At 43.7% G+C, this 14388-nt stretch overlaps 1 protein-coding gene across 1 annotated transcript; it reads left to right on the top strand.

Moving 5' to 3' along the window:
* Window positions 1-789: 789 nt before the first annotated feature.
* Window positions 790-12432, top strand: GNB3 (G protein subunit beta 3; the record flags this gene model as incomplete). The annotated part of the gene is made up of 9 exons (XM_083351920.1): window positions 790-846; window positions 2434-2472; window positions 2635-2741; window positions 4621-4684; window positions 4884-5046; window positions 5571-5637; window positions 11137-11338; window positions 11469-11685; window positions 12326-12432. 9 exons carry the CDS (start codon window positions 790-792, stop codon window positions 12430-12432), a joined length of 1023 nt encoding a protein of 340 aa, XP_083208046.1.
* Between the last annotated feature and the right edge of the window lie 1956 nt (window positions 12433-14388).

Genomic DNA, 14388 nt, shown 5'->3' with positions numbered 1-14388 from the left:
GCGAACATTATGCAAACATGAAAAAATATTAACTGGACTGACTAAAATATTGCAGGAAAAACTTTGGCTTTGCGACTATAAATATTTGTTTGTTGAGTTGGTTTCATATTTAACTGGGGGGAAAAATCAGAGAATAGAATATTTTTCGTGTAGTGTTACAGCTTTCTATATGAAGCCCCCATTTTTGTTCCATCAATACATGACTCACTTATAATCATATTATGTGTGCAAGGAGCCATCCTGCTTTCTTACACATAATAAGTGGTGGCAGCATAACCTTTATTGGAGTCAAATTGGACTAAATGAACTTCTCTCACTGATTTGTGGTTTGCTGATTTGCTTTGACCCAGAACTATAAGAAGGCTTGGTGTGATCCTCCATTCTTTATGCCTTCTGTTATAGAAGGGAGCTCTGTTGATTCACAAGACCTAAATTATTGGAGATATTGTAAATATTTTTAAAAGTCCTGGTGACGCAGTGGTTAGAATACAGTACTGCAGGCTAATTCACTGCTCACAGCCTGGAGTTCAATCCTAACAGGCGCAAAGTTGACTCAGTCTTCCATCCTTCTGAAGTCGGTAAAATGAGGACCCAGATTGTTGGGGGGGTAATATGCTGACTCTGTAAACTACTTAGTGTGTGCTGTAAAACACTATGGAGCGGTATATACGTCTAAGTGTGATTGCTATTGCTATTTTTAAAAGTAAAATTTAGGTTTTTCCTCTTTCTCCTTTGATCTCCACAGGACCCAGGGGACTCCAAGTGAAAACTGAAAACTAGTCTGTCACAATGGGTGACATAGAGCAGATGAAGCAGGAGGCTGAGCAGCTGAAGAAGCAGATTGAGGTAATGCTGAGAACAAGAGGGAAATGGCGGAGATGGGGCCATTTTCCTCCCCTTCAAGTGAGGATAAAGGCTGACCTATGAAACCCTCATTCATATTTCATCTATCAAATCATGCACAATCTCTTCAGCCTTAGCTCCCTACTTGCAACACTGAGAATGGTATCTCACACAATTATTTTAAAGATTACAACATGGCTAATGCACATTAGTCAGTAGTGGATGAGATTAAACCTGTAAGCACCATATTCCTGAAGATGCCCTTGGAGCCTCCCAGCTTCCCTGTTGTGGCTCATCAGGCTGTTCCTATTTTTATTTATTTTTATTTTTAGCCAGTCTGCTCTAGTGGTGAAGGTGCTGGCCTAGAAAACAGGAGACTGTGAGTTCTAGCCCCACTTTAAGGCATGAAAGCCTGCTCGGTGACTCTCTCTCAGTCCAATCCACCTCACAGGGTTATTGTGGTGAAAATAGAAAAAGGAAGGAGTTTTAGGTATATTCACTGCCTTGGGTTATATATAAAGTAATAAAAGCAGGATAAAAATCAAGTAAATAAATAAACAGAGTATACGTCTTGCACATTACAAATTAAAATGCTATAGTGTTTCCACTGTCTCTGGGCCCAAATGGGTTCCTTAGAAAACAAAAGTAGGGCTTGTTGCACACTACTACTTTATTGCACCAATATACCCTTTCACCCACATGGATTCTAATCTTCAACCAGTCCAGAAGTTAATTCAAGACTTTGATCCAATTACGTTTTCTTTGCCCAATTTTCATGACAGGGCTGTTGTGAAAATAACTCATTTTACCTACTTAGGAAGAAAAGTGGTAAAGAAATACACAGTTTGGCAACAAGTGGATTGTTATCGACTGTTTTTCAAAACTCTCCTGAGAAAATTGAAAGGGCAATTTCAGCTAAGATTATACAGGAACCACCATTTGGGACGTGTTCTTTGCTATACTTTCATTCAAAAAATCCAGGTGATCCCCTCCTCCCCCGTTATTTGGGACTGATTGGGATCTTCGATCTCATGATGTTATTTCTTTTTGGGAGCAGACTTGATATTGGTGACTTTGTTCCAGCTTATTTGAAACCACAACAAAATGATACTTATTTTTAAATCATGTTTTCACTGTCAGGAACATTGTTTCATACCACTCTTTAGTTCTCTGGCCCAAGTCACTATTCTCTCCTTGTACTCAGGGTACCATTCCTGCAGCTGGCCTATTCCTACAAAATATAGTTTAGAACTTATCCTCTTCCAGCCCATAACCATATGCAACTATTGTCATGTTTACTGGGAAATGTAAACATGGTGGGGGAAGAGAGAAAACAATTGCTTGTATTTTGTTTTTCTAGGGTTTGGGCTTGAGGGAATTTTGTTACTCCGAGTCACCAGTTGGATGGCATTCTTTCCACTCTCTTATTAGTCAGCTGGAAGGAAAAAAAGTGACTTCTGATTGAGTGATAGGTTTGGATAAATGATAAAAAAGGTTGGGTCACAGATTAGTTAGAAACTGCTTCATAAAGAATAGAGGGTAGAAATGCTGGGGGTATAAAAATGTCATCTTTTGCCTTCTCTCTTTCAGGAAGCTCGAAAAGCTTGTGCTGATACTACACTTGCTCAGGTAGGATATGCTAACAGTACATTACTCTGTTTAAAATAAATTTGCCTGAATGGGTAAGTCTAACATAAATTCAAGAGAACTGCAGGTTCAGCAATTGACTTGATACAGCCCATTAGTGAAAACCTTTTGGAATAGGAGCTAAATTTCTTTTTCCATAAATAGCTTGTTGCTGACATGGAAGTGGTTGGGCGCATACAGCTGCGGACAAGGAGAACTCTGCGTGGACATCTGGCCAAGATCTACGCTTGTCACTGGGCCACAGATTCCAAGTAAGTAATGGTATCAAGTGTTTTTCAACCTTGATAAGATGTGTGGACTTCAGCTACCAGAATTCTGGGAACTGAAGTCCACACATCTTAAAGTTGTGAAGATTGAGAAACTCTAGTTAGTATATAAGAAAAAGACAGGTGATATTTTTCCTTGCTATCTTATTCCATTGAGTCTCTTCCCAGTGACCCAGCCCAGTTGATGAAACAAATTAGCCAACCAAAGAATAGCTGTGCTATTCCGTGAAGGAGAGAATTGCTGTCTGCTTTTTTCAATTTATCCCTTTTGAATCCTTTTGAATTTTGGGACAACTCATGCCTTTCATAAAGTTATTTCCTTTAACTCTACTCATCTCCAACCAAAATAGGAATAATAATTAATTGCATTTGTACTTTAATTTTCCTGCAAGGAACTCAAGGTAGCATATCTCATTTTTTCTTTTGTCTACCCTTTCACATTCTATAAAAGCCCATGAAGATTTCCCATGCAATTTTCTGGCTGCCCTGGTCAGGAAAATAATAGGTTATAATGGACAGGAATATCGGTGTCCATCTTCAAGAATCATGGTTCCTAAACTAAAGGAATGAAGGGTGTCCTCTTTTTATCAAGATCACTGTTTTGCAATAGAAAAACAGTAATCTTGACCATATCAATGTCCAGGGCTTTTTTTGTCATAGAACGCTCAGAACGGAGTTCCGGCACCTTTTTTGGATGGAACCTTGTAGGGTAGGCAAGGCAGGTTGTATGACATGTGTGAGTTCCGGCACCTTTTTCTTTTACAAAAAAAGTACTGTCAATGTCCATGGAAGGACTATAGTTAAAACTCCTTTCTTCCAGTGATCTTTAATTAGTCTTGTTTGAGGAATATGGGAGGGAGAATAAAAAGTGAAAGAGAACAAGAAATAAGCCTGTGTGAATTGGCAGGCAGCAATTCTCTCCTTCTCTGAATACCACAGACAATAAAAGTCTTTGGTCAGCTAATTTGTTTGAGTAGCTGGGCTGGGTCACTGGGAAGGGACTCAATGGAATAAGATAGCAAGGAAAAATATCACCTGTCTTTTTCTTATATACTTGTGTTTCTCAACCTTGGCAACTTTATGAACTGGCCAGTAATCATGACAATAGTTGCATATGACTACCTGGGCTGAAAGATCCCTTCCCTCTCCCACCATTATGCCACTCACTAGCAAGTCCATATGCCTATGGAACCACCAAAGAGTTCATTCCAAAGAGATCAGCCCTCCACTTGCAAAGTTGGTTATCCCTGCTATGCTTTTCTATCGTTTGAATCATTCAACAACCTGGAGATATTTATTAGAATGAGAAATAATGCTGAGCCTAAGATCATTAAGTAAGTTTCTAATAGAAGAGAATATGTATAGCTCAGGGTTGAACTGTGGAGTACTTGGTGCTCTCAGAGCTTGGTTGTTTGCTAGGAGACATTTCATTACCCAACTAATATGATGTTACTTCGTTGGGTAATGAAACATCTGTAAACAAACAACTGAGCTTAGAAAGCACCAAGAATTCTATAATAAGTTTCTTTACAAGTCTTTATAACATATACATGGTACATTTCATGAAGACTACGGTATACTGTAAATGTAAAACGGTTATGATACAATAGGAGTAGCAGCAAAATGAATAATTCTGCATTCTGAACCATACATGTAATTCCCACACACACACTTCTACCTTCCCATCCCTTGGCTATGAATATTTTGCTATAAGATGGAGAACAAACTTTGCTATATAAGATGGAGAACAAAATCACCTTGAAGGTGCATTGTGTGAGAAGTTGGGGGTGAAGAGGTGAACCTGGTGAATTTAACCTTCAGATCCCAATTAAGCATGCATGATAACACCTTTCTTCTCTTATAGACTTTTGGTCAGTGCTTCACAAGATGGAAAACTCATTGTATGGGATACTTATACAACCAACAAGGTAGGTGATACATACGTAAGCAAATAGATGCTATGTCCACAATCTGTTAGCAAGCAATGCTAGGAATGAAAAGTGGCTGCTAGCATTTGGCCTCTGAGTCTACTTTCTTGTAATGAAGCCTCTCCTACTATAGCTGTTGCTTTTCTCACTTCTGACCAAGAAACTAATAGTGGATTTCTGCCCTACTCTTTAATTACAGGTTCATGCCATCCCTCTCAAGTCTTCTTGGGTCATGACCTGTGCCTATGCTCCATCAGGGAATTTTGTGGCTTGTGGAGGTCTTGACAATATGTGCTCCATCTATAACCTCAAAAGTCGTGAAGGAAGTGTGAAAGTAAACAGGGAGCTCTCAGCTCACTCAGGTAATTGTTTGTTCTAGGACTAGGTCTTGGTGAAGCTATAGCTACAGTCCATAAAAAAAGCAAACCAAAATATAATATGGCAACAGGAATGGATGAGAAACTCTGCAGCTTCCATTTTAAACAAACATATTTTTGTAGGAATAAAAAAGAATTTGAGGATTTACACAGTGTTGCTCCAATAGTGAAATGTTGGTTGCAAGCTTATGGATATTGACTTAACATCTGGATTAACATCTCAGAAGCCAGAGACTGCTGAATAAGATGTCTGATAGTTCCATGTGACCAGCAGAAGCAGGCTAAAAGATCATTATTTAAATACAAATAGAATTTTATAGAATAAAAAAATCTCATTTTTTGAGCCACATAATGACTATGTGCTGCAAAATCCAGCTTCTGTTTACAAAAAACAAAATATTTCTGGAAAAGATAATAAAATGTCTCCTGTATAAGTCTTTTTCCTCTGTAAGAAAGAGATCTCTATAAATCTTTTTCTTCCCTTCTCTTCTCTTACTCCTGCTCTGCAGGCTACCTCTCTTGCTGCCGATTCCTGGATGACAGTAATATTGTAACTAGCTCTGGGGACACTACTTGGTGAGTACTTCTGTCTATAGCGTATGAACTGGACAACAAGCAACCATATGGGTAACCTTAGTATCATGTTTCCCCTAAAATAAGACCCAGTCTTATTTTTATTTTTTGCCTCCAAAAAGGCACTGTGTCTTATTTTCGGGAGGGGGGGTCTTTTTCACTCACTTCTGGCACCAACAGCCTTGCCAAGCCAGCCCACTTCTTCTACAGATGAAGGAGCAGCTTCATTCTGCAGCCGAGAACCGAGCTACAGACTGAATCCATAGCTCGGTTCTCGGCTGCAGAGGCCTTCCGGAAAGGCCTCTGACTGTGAAATGCAGGTTTGAACTCCATTCTCAGCTGCAGAATGAAGCTGCTCCATCAGCCACAGAAGAAGTGGGCCGGCGAGGCAAGTGTCTATCCATGGCAGGCCTGGCTGCAATGGTAAGCTCCACCCCCACCCTAGCTTGATTTTTAGGCATCACCTTGCCCCTAAACTAGGGCTTGTTTTTAGGGTAGGGTTTTGAAACGGAGATGAGCACCGGCCCCTAGAGTCGGAAATGACTAGCACGCATGTGTGGGGGAACCTTTACCTTTTACTTATATTAGGCCAACACCCCAAAATCAAGCTAGGGCTTATTTTCGGCATAGGTCTTACTTTCAGGGAAACGGTATTTACCAGTAGCAATAACATTTAGACTTATATACTGCCCCACAGTGCTTTACAACAATTTTGCCCTCAACAATTTGTTTCCTCATTTTACCGACCTTGGAATGGAAGGTTGAATGAACCTTGAGCCCTGTCAGGATTGAACTCCAGACAGAGGGCAGAGTTTTCCTGCAATACTGCATTCTAACCACTGTGCAGCCAGGGCTCCTTCCTACCTACCTACCTATTTATTTATTTATATTGCTTAATTCAGCTAAATGCTACTCTAACTTAAATCTAAGTCTAATACTCTAAGCTATCCCACCTTTTGCCCAAATTGGAGATCTTCAGATGTGCGCTACTCCCATAATTCTCAACCAGGATGAGAAGGCCAGTTTGGGTTAGAGAAGGCTAAGGGAGGACCAAATATCAATGTTTGTTCCAAAATGTTAAGACTCTGCTGGTGGCATTTCCTTGCCTCACCCATATTCTTCTTTTTAAGGGAATTCTAGCAGCTGCTTTCTTTTTTTTAAGTGTCATTTGCATACTCATTGCACGATATTCTGTTTGGTCCTAAGGGATCAATAGGAATACTGTTTTCGTCAAGGTCTGACCACAAACTCTGGCACTGCTACTTCCTTTTTATGTCATTCCCTAGCCTGGCAGGTTCTGCCAAGCCTAGGCCCCAACAGTAAAGAAAAAGGTCTGCTGCATTTTGCTGCATGAACAGGAAAAACTGATGAAAAACATTTAGCTCCATAATTTATTGAATTATTCTGCCTCTCAGTCACTCAGTCCCATTTGGCACTGTCTATGGGGTCCAAGAGGTCAGTTCTGGTTGCTCTTCCAATAGGGAAGAAGTGATTAAGATATCCTTGGCTGAATTTAACTTTAGTTCAATATTTATTTATTTTATTTATTTATTTAATTAGTTTTCTATACCGCCCTATTCCCGAAGGACTCAGGGCGGTTTACAGGGCAATATTTAAAAGACAATATAAATTACCGTAAGTTAAAAATAGAATTAACAAGAATTAAATTAATAATAGCCCAACAATAAAACAATGTTAAAACTTAAAACTAAAAAAACCCCTCAGTCCAGGCCAGATAGATCGAAAAGCCAGGTTTTCAGGTCCCGGCGAAATGAGCACAGGTCGGGGGCAGTCTGGAGTTCCACAGGTAAATCATTCCAAAGGGCAGGCGCGCCCACAGAGAATGCCCTCCCTCTGGGGATCACCCGCCAGCATTCCCTGACCGGCGGAACCCTAAGGAGGCCCTCCCTATGGGAACGCACAGGACGATGGGAAGTTGATGCCGGCAGCAGGTGTTCCCTTAGATAGTCCGGACCCAAGCCATTTAGGGCTTTATAGGTCATCACCAGCACCTTGAATCTCACCCGGAGGGCAACTGGAAGCCAATGCAGCTCGCAGAGAAGAGGTGTTACACGGGAGTATTGGGAGACTCCCATCACAACTCGCGCGGCCGCATTCTGCACCAGCTGAAGCCTCCGAGTGGTCCTCAAGGGCAGACCCATGTAGTAGTCTAACCGGGAGGTCACGAGCACATGAGTGACTGTACATAGGGCATCTCGGTCCAAACAGGGGCGCAACTGGCGCACCAGGCGAACCTGGGCAAAAGCCCCCCTGGTCACGGCTCCTACATGATCTTCCAAACTGAGCCGTGAATCCAGGAGAACATCCAAGTTGTGAGCCCTATCAACGGGGGGTAACACCTCACCCCCCATAGTTAACAATGGACAAAACTGGTTCTCCCGAGATGCCGGTATGAACAGCCACTCAGTCTTGGCGGGATTGAGTCGAAGCCTGTTTCTCCCCATCCAAGCCCGGACCGCCTCCAGGCAACAGGACATCACGTCGAGGGCATCACTGGGTTGGTTCAGGGTGGAAAGAAAAAGCTGGGTATCATCAGCATACTGATGATACCCCACCCCGAAACCACAAATGAGCTCACCCAGCGGCTTCATATAGATGTTGAACAAGAGGGGAGAGAGAACCGATCCGTGAGGAACTCCACAAACGAGAGGCCTCGGGGCGGACCTCTGCCCTCCCGTCAACACCGACTGTGAGTGGCCCAGGAGGTAGGAGGAGAACCACTGTAAAACAGTGCCCCCCACTCCCAACCCCCTGAGACGCCGCAGTAGGATACCATGGTCGATGGTATCAAAAGCCGCTGAGAGATCTAACAGGACTAGGACAGAGGAACATACCCTGTCCCAAGCCCGCCAGAGATCATTCACCAGCACGACCAATGCCGTCTCCGTGCTGTACCCGGGCCTGAAGCCCGATTGGTATGGGTCTAGATAATCTGTTTCCTCTAGGAACAAAGGAAGCTGATGCGCCACCACGCTCTCAACAAACTTCGCTAAAAAGCGAAGGTTGGAGATCGGACGATAGTTATTTAAAATAGCTGGTCCAAAGCAGGCTTCTTGAGAAGGGGCCTCACCATCGCCTCTTTCAAGGCAGTAGGGAAGGTACCCTCTCTCAAAGAAGCAGTTATTACTGCCTGGAACCAGCCTTGTGTCTCCTCCCGAGCTGAATACACCAGCCAGGAGGGGCACGAGTCCAATAAACACGTGGTGGAGCTCAGTCTCCTCATGGTCCTGTCCACCTCATCCGGGGACACAGGATCGAATTCACTCCAAATGACATTCTCAAGACCGCTCGTTTCCTCCCCGTCAGTCTCTGCCCAGTCAGAGTTCAGACCGGCCCGAATCTGAGCGATTTTGTCTGCAAGATGATGGCTAAACTCCTCAGCCCGCCCCTGCAAGGGCTCCTCCCTCACCTCCCGATTAAGGAGGGAGCGAGTCACCCTAAACAGGGCGGCCGGGGGATTATCTGCGGACGTGATGAGGGCAGCGAAGTAATTAGACTTCACCATCCTCATCGCCACGAGGTAAGACCTCGTAGCGGCTCTCAACCGCAATCGGTCAGATTTGGATCGGCTGGATCTCCAACAGCTCTCCAAACCCCATCTCCGACGCTTCATCTCCTGGAGCTCCACAGAAAACCATGGAGCCCACCGGGATCTGCGCCGGATCAGGGGTCGCAAGGGTACAACACGGTCGAGCGCCTCGGTGGCAGCCCTCTCCCAGGCCTCCACCAAGACGTCGGCCAAGCTGTGAGTGAGTGAGGGAGGTATAGACCCAAGCGCCGTCTGGAACCAATCCGGATCCATTAGGTGCCTGGGGCGGAACCACCTGGTCAGTTCTGCAGCCCAGCAGCGAGGGGTGGCAAAGCGGAAAGACCAACCGCATGAGGTGATGATCAGACCATGACAGGGGGACAACAGTTGGCGAGCCCCCTCCCAGATCATCAAACCACTGTCCAGATAGAAAAGCTAGGTCGAGAGTGTGACCCCCCTCATGAGTCGGATCCTGAATTATTTGGGTCAGGTCCATGGCCATCATGGAGGCCATGAGCTCCCGAGCTAACTCTGACGATCCCCCCAGGGAAGGAAGGTTAAAATCGCCCAAAACTATAAGTTTGGGAAACTCAACCACCAACCCTGAAAAGGTGTCGAGAAGCCCGGGCAGGGCCGTTGCTACATTGCTGGGTGCCAGGTATGTCAGCAACAAGCCCAACTGAGCCCCAGGGCCACACCTCAGGAGGAGAGACTCAATCCCGCCCATCTGTACAACAGTGGTTTCCTGCGGACATAAGGTCTCCTGTATAACCACCGCCACACCCCCGCCCCTACCCTGAGCCCGTGGCCAGTGAAGCACACAGAAACCTGGAGGGCAAAGCTCAGTCAGAGGGACACCTCCCTCTGAGCCCAACCAGGTTTCGGTAATGCATGCCAGATCCGCGGGTTCCTCCTCGATCAAGTCACAGATGAGGGGAGCTTTGTTCACAATGGATCTGGCATTAAAATATACCAGCCTGAGCTCAGGGGCCTGATCCCCCTCACCCCCAGATAAGCGGGTACCAACCGGAGGGTCGGAGCGCGCCACCGCTTGAAGACAGCGGGGGCATAATCCCAGATGTTGATATGGCCCTCCATGTAACCATCTGCTGCCATTCCCAATCGTCGTGGGGATTTGAGACCCCACCCCACTACTGGGAAAACCGGAAGTCCCCAACCCCAACCCCGTCTCGCCGGGAACCATCCCAGGCCTGGACTGACAACCGGTTGATAAAATACACCCCCTATCCCTCCCAACCCTACCATTCCCCCCACTCCCTAACCCCTTAAAACAACCGGCTAAAAAACATACCAGGGGCCTCTTAATATGTTTCCACCAATGGCCCCTGTCAATGCCCAACCACCTCTCGGGGTCCCAACAATTGGGCCTGTCCTTAAGGGAAGCAAAGGAAAGAGCAACAGGTAGTACCCAGGAGGGAGGAACCCTCCTCAGGGCATACAAGTCCACGCTAGAATAACACAGCCGTACCATATACCAACAATGTCTGCATAGGGCAGTTATGAGCAGATAGATGGTCAATTAATATTAAAATGATGTTAAAAATATGAGTCCGGAGAGTGTCTCAGATCGACCAATCCGGCCCTGCTCTCACCCGGGCCGGTAATATGACCAAACTGCATAACGAGAGGACACTTTTGCAATTAGGAGGCTGTTCATAAGCACATATTTAAATATGAGAAACATAGGAGAAAGATTTTTTGGATATGTTTGCTGTCTTGAGTTGTAAAAATAATAAAGGCAGGGAAGGGAGGGAGGGAGGGAAGGAATATTCTATTTTCTGTATTATTTCCCCTGAGTTTATAGCAATTTTATTGTTAGATTACTTTTGAATACAGCTGCCTAGATCTGTAAGTATTTCAAGCCTGTATCATAGGGGAAGATGATCAAAACAGCCACTCACTGCAGCCTAAGCTACTTCTTCTCCTTACAGCATGCTGTGGGATATTGAGACAGGGCAGGCGAAGACCACATTCATAGGACACACTGGGGACTGCATGAGCCTGGCTGTCTCTCCGGACTTCAAGCTTTTCATTTCAGGAGCATGTGATGCCAGTGCCAAGCTGTGGGACATCCGAGAAGGAGCTTGCCGTCAGACATTTATAGGACATGAATCAGATATCAATGCAATTTCAGTAAGTTTCTAAGCCCTTCCTGGAACTGAGGGTGGAAGTGAGCTGGACCGTGAAACAATGATAAAGATGAAGGCAGAAATAACCTGCACAAGACAACAGAAGCAAATTCTCTCTCTCTCCCTCTCTCTAGTTCTTCCCCAGTGGGGAAGCCATCTGCACTGGTTCTGATGATGCCTCCTGTCGCCTCTTCGATCTTCGGGCAGACCAAGAGCTCATCAACTTTGCTCACGAGTCTATTGTGTGTGGAATTACTTCATTGGCTTTCTCTCTCAGCGGGCGCCTCCTCCTGGCTGGATATGATGATTTTAATTGCAATATCTGGGATAGTTTGAAAGGAGAGCGTGTGGGTGAGTCACAGCTACAGTTCTGAGGGTTTTTCTCTCACTTTTTTTACATTCACAGAAAAATGTGCATGGAGTAATGCATACCCATTTGGGAACGCAACCTAATATCATCTAAAATTAGAAGAATGAGAAACTGAGCAAAATCAAATGTCACAGTTTCCTTTACTCCAACGTGAAAGTGTTCCTTTTTCCTGATCACTCTTTGACCTTCAAGCTGTGAATAGCACAGCTCATTTCTACCCAATCTGTTGATTGTTGGAGGATGATGTCGGCATGTAGGTTTCCTCTCTCACCCATCAAGAATGGGAGATGAGTTATACACCACTGCAGATGGACTCTCTCTTCATACATCCCCTTTTTGTATGGAGCCTTTCCTCTGGATGACTGGGTTATCAGAGGGGAGGTGAATGGCAAGTGAGGGTCTCCTGTGCTACCCAAAATTTGGAACTCTGCTCATAGATCTGCTGAGTTTAGGCAAAATAGTTTTCTTCCAAACTAATCCACTGCCTCTCAAAAATTGAAGGTCTTGTCTTTTTGTCTCATTAATGTTGCACTTCTTATGGTGTTTTAATATTGTGTTTTAAACATTAAATTATCCACCTTGTCATAGTAGACCATGAACCATTATTATTTAATCCTACAGGCCTCCTGTCTGGACACGATAATAGGGTGAGCTGTTTGGGAGTAACTGCAGATGGCATGGCTGCAGCGACTGGCTCTTGGGACAGTTTCCTGAAAGTTTGGAACTGAAGACGCTGTGTGAAAAGAAGAGTGAATTTGGCGAGGCTTTTTCAGATGTACCTTTGAGTACCACCACTGACATTTTTGTTCTATGCAGATATTGGTACATACTACACTTACCTCCCTAAGGAGCAGCTCAGGGAAAGAATCCACACAGGTCAATTCTTCTGATACTCTTTGAAACCTTCCCCAAACTCAGGGGTCCATTTCTGTGACTGCCTCCAGGTGTGACATCAGCAAGGTAGCAATTCCTACTCACTGTATCCAAATTAGAGACCCTCAAGAAACTTCTAAATGACTCCCTTATTTCCTGTCCCCTAACTTCTGGTTTTCATGTTATGACTACCACAAAGACCTCAATTATAGTTTGTCCTTGGACGTATCTTCAAGTGGTTTATCACAGCAAGTATTCTACAATGAATTTTATTCACTTTTCTCTTGAAGAAATATATAGCTCATTGTTTTACTCTACACATTGCCTGGGAAGGAGTTTGTTGCTCCTGTTTTGAGCACCGGAGCCAGGAATACTTAATGTAATCTTATTATCTTTGTTAATTCCATATCTTGCACACTTAGCATTCCGGCATCCTTTAGGCTCCTCCAAGTCAGTGCTTTATGACGTAATTATTATAAAGTTATTTTACAGCCCAGGCAAAATAAAACAGATAATTGGATAGACTGGCTAAAGTTGCATTATTTGAGGCTATGTTCTGGGGCTCAGGCTCAAATAGAATTGTTCAGAATTCAGAACAATTATACAATTAGGCTCTGTATTGTATTGCATTATTAACTGTATTGTAATTAGGGATAAAATGCAGAACCTTAGAAATTGCAATAGGAACCTCCTGCTGTCATTTATAAGTAAATCTATTGAGATGAATCTCTTTGAACATTTTGAATCTTCTTCCCCATCTTTTTGCAGCCTGGCTCAAACTGCTGTTTATAAAATCCTAACATCTGTTGGCTCTTGTGTCTAACTTTCTTCCAGTGGTGGGATTCAGCAAGTTCGCACCACTTTGGCAGAACCGGTAGCTAATTTTTTGTTGCCCAGGACCAGAATGGACTTCTGGTAGTGGCATCCACACAGAGAACTGGTTGTTCGCAAATTTGAATCCCACCACTGTTTTCTTTCTGTTACTTCTCACAATCCTCATATATTACCATGGCATTAGAGAATCTCAAACAGAGGATTAGATAATTTTAAGAGCAGATGAAGATATATCTTAATGAACATGCTTTTCTCTGGGTAGTAAGACATTTTTGAGGAACAAGTTTAGTTTCCTTTGGAACAGAACAATCAACCTTTGATTGTTATATTCTGAAACCAATAGGAGTCATAGAACACTCTGACAGGATCATAAACATTTCCAAGCAACCTTTCACAGTAACAGTAACAGAAGCAAAACTATTCATTTAAAAAAATGTAGCCAAATTTTATTTGATACTCACACCTGGTAAGATGAAAAACACTGAGGTCTCATGATTGATAAATCCGTAAGAGTTTGGCTATTCTTTTAAAAAAATATTTAATTTATGGTCTCCATTTATAGATTCCTACTAGCATATTTCCAATCTGGGTGTTATGCCATACTATTACCATTTTAGTTTGTGTTAACCCAGTAGTTGTGTTCTGTAAATCATAGTTTGATTTAAAATAAACTATGGCCTAATATATGTGAAAATCTCACAAATCCTACCCTATTTCTCTTCATCAAAGAATCATCGTTGTTGTTAGCTGCGAAGTCGTGTCCGACCCATCGCGACCCTATGGACAACATTCCTCCAGGCCTTCCTGTCCTCTACCATCTTCTGGAGTCCATTTAAGCTCACGCCTCCTGCTTCAGTGACTCCATCCAGCCACCTCATTCTCTGTCGTCCCCTTCTTCTATTGCCCTCGATCTTTCCCAGCATTAGGTTCTTCTCCAGTGAGTCCTTACTTCTCATTAGGTGGCCAAAGTATTTGAG

This window comes from Vipera ursinii, assembly GCF_947247035.1.
Source record: "Vipera ursinii genome assembly, chromosome: 2".
NCBI classification, from domain to species: Eukaryota; Metazoa; Chordata; class Lepidosauria; order Squamata; family Viperidae; genus Vipera; species Vipera ursinii.
The sequence above is the reverse complement of the archived record's forward strand: the minus strand, read 5'-3'. Positions and strand labels throughout refer to the sequence as shown.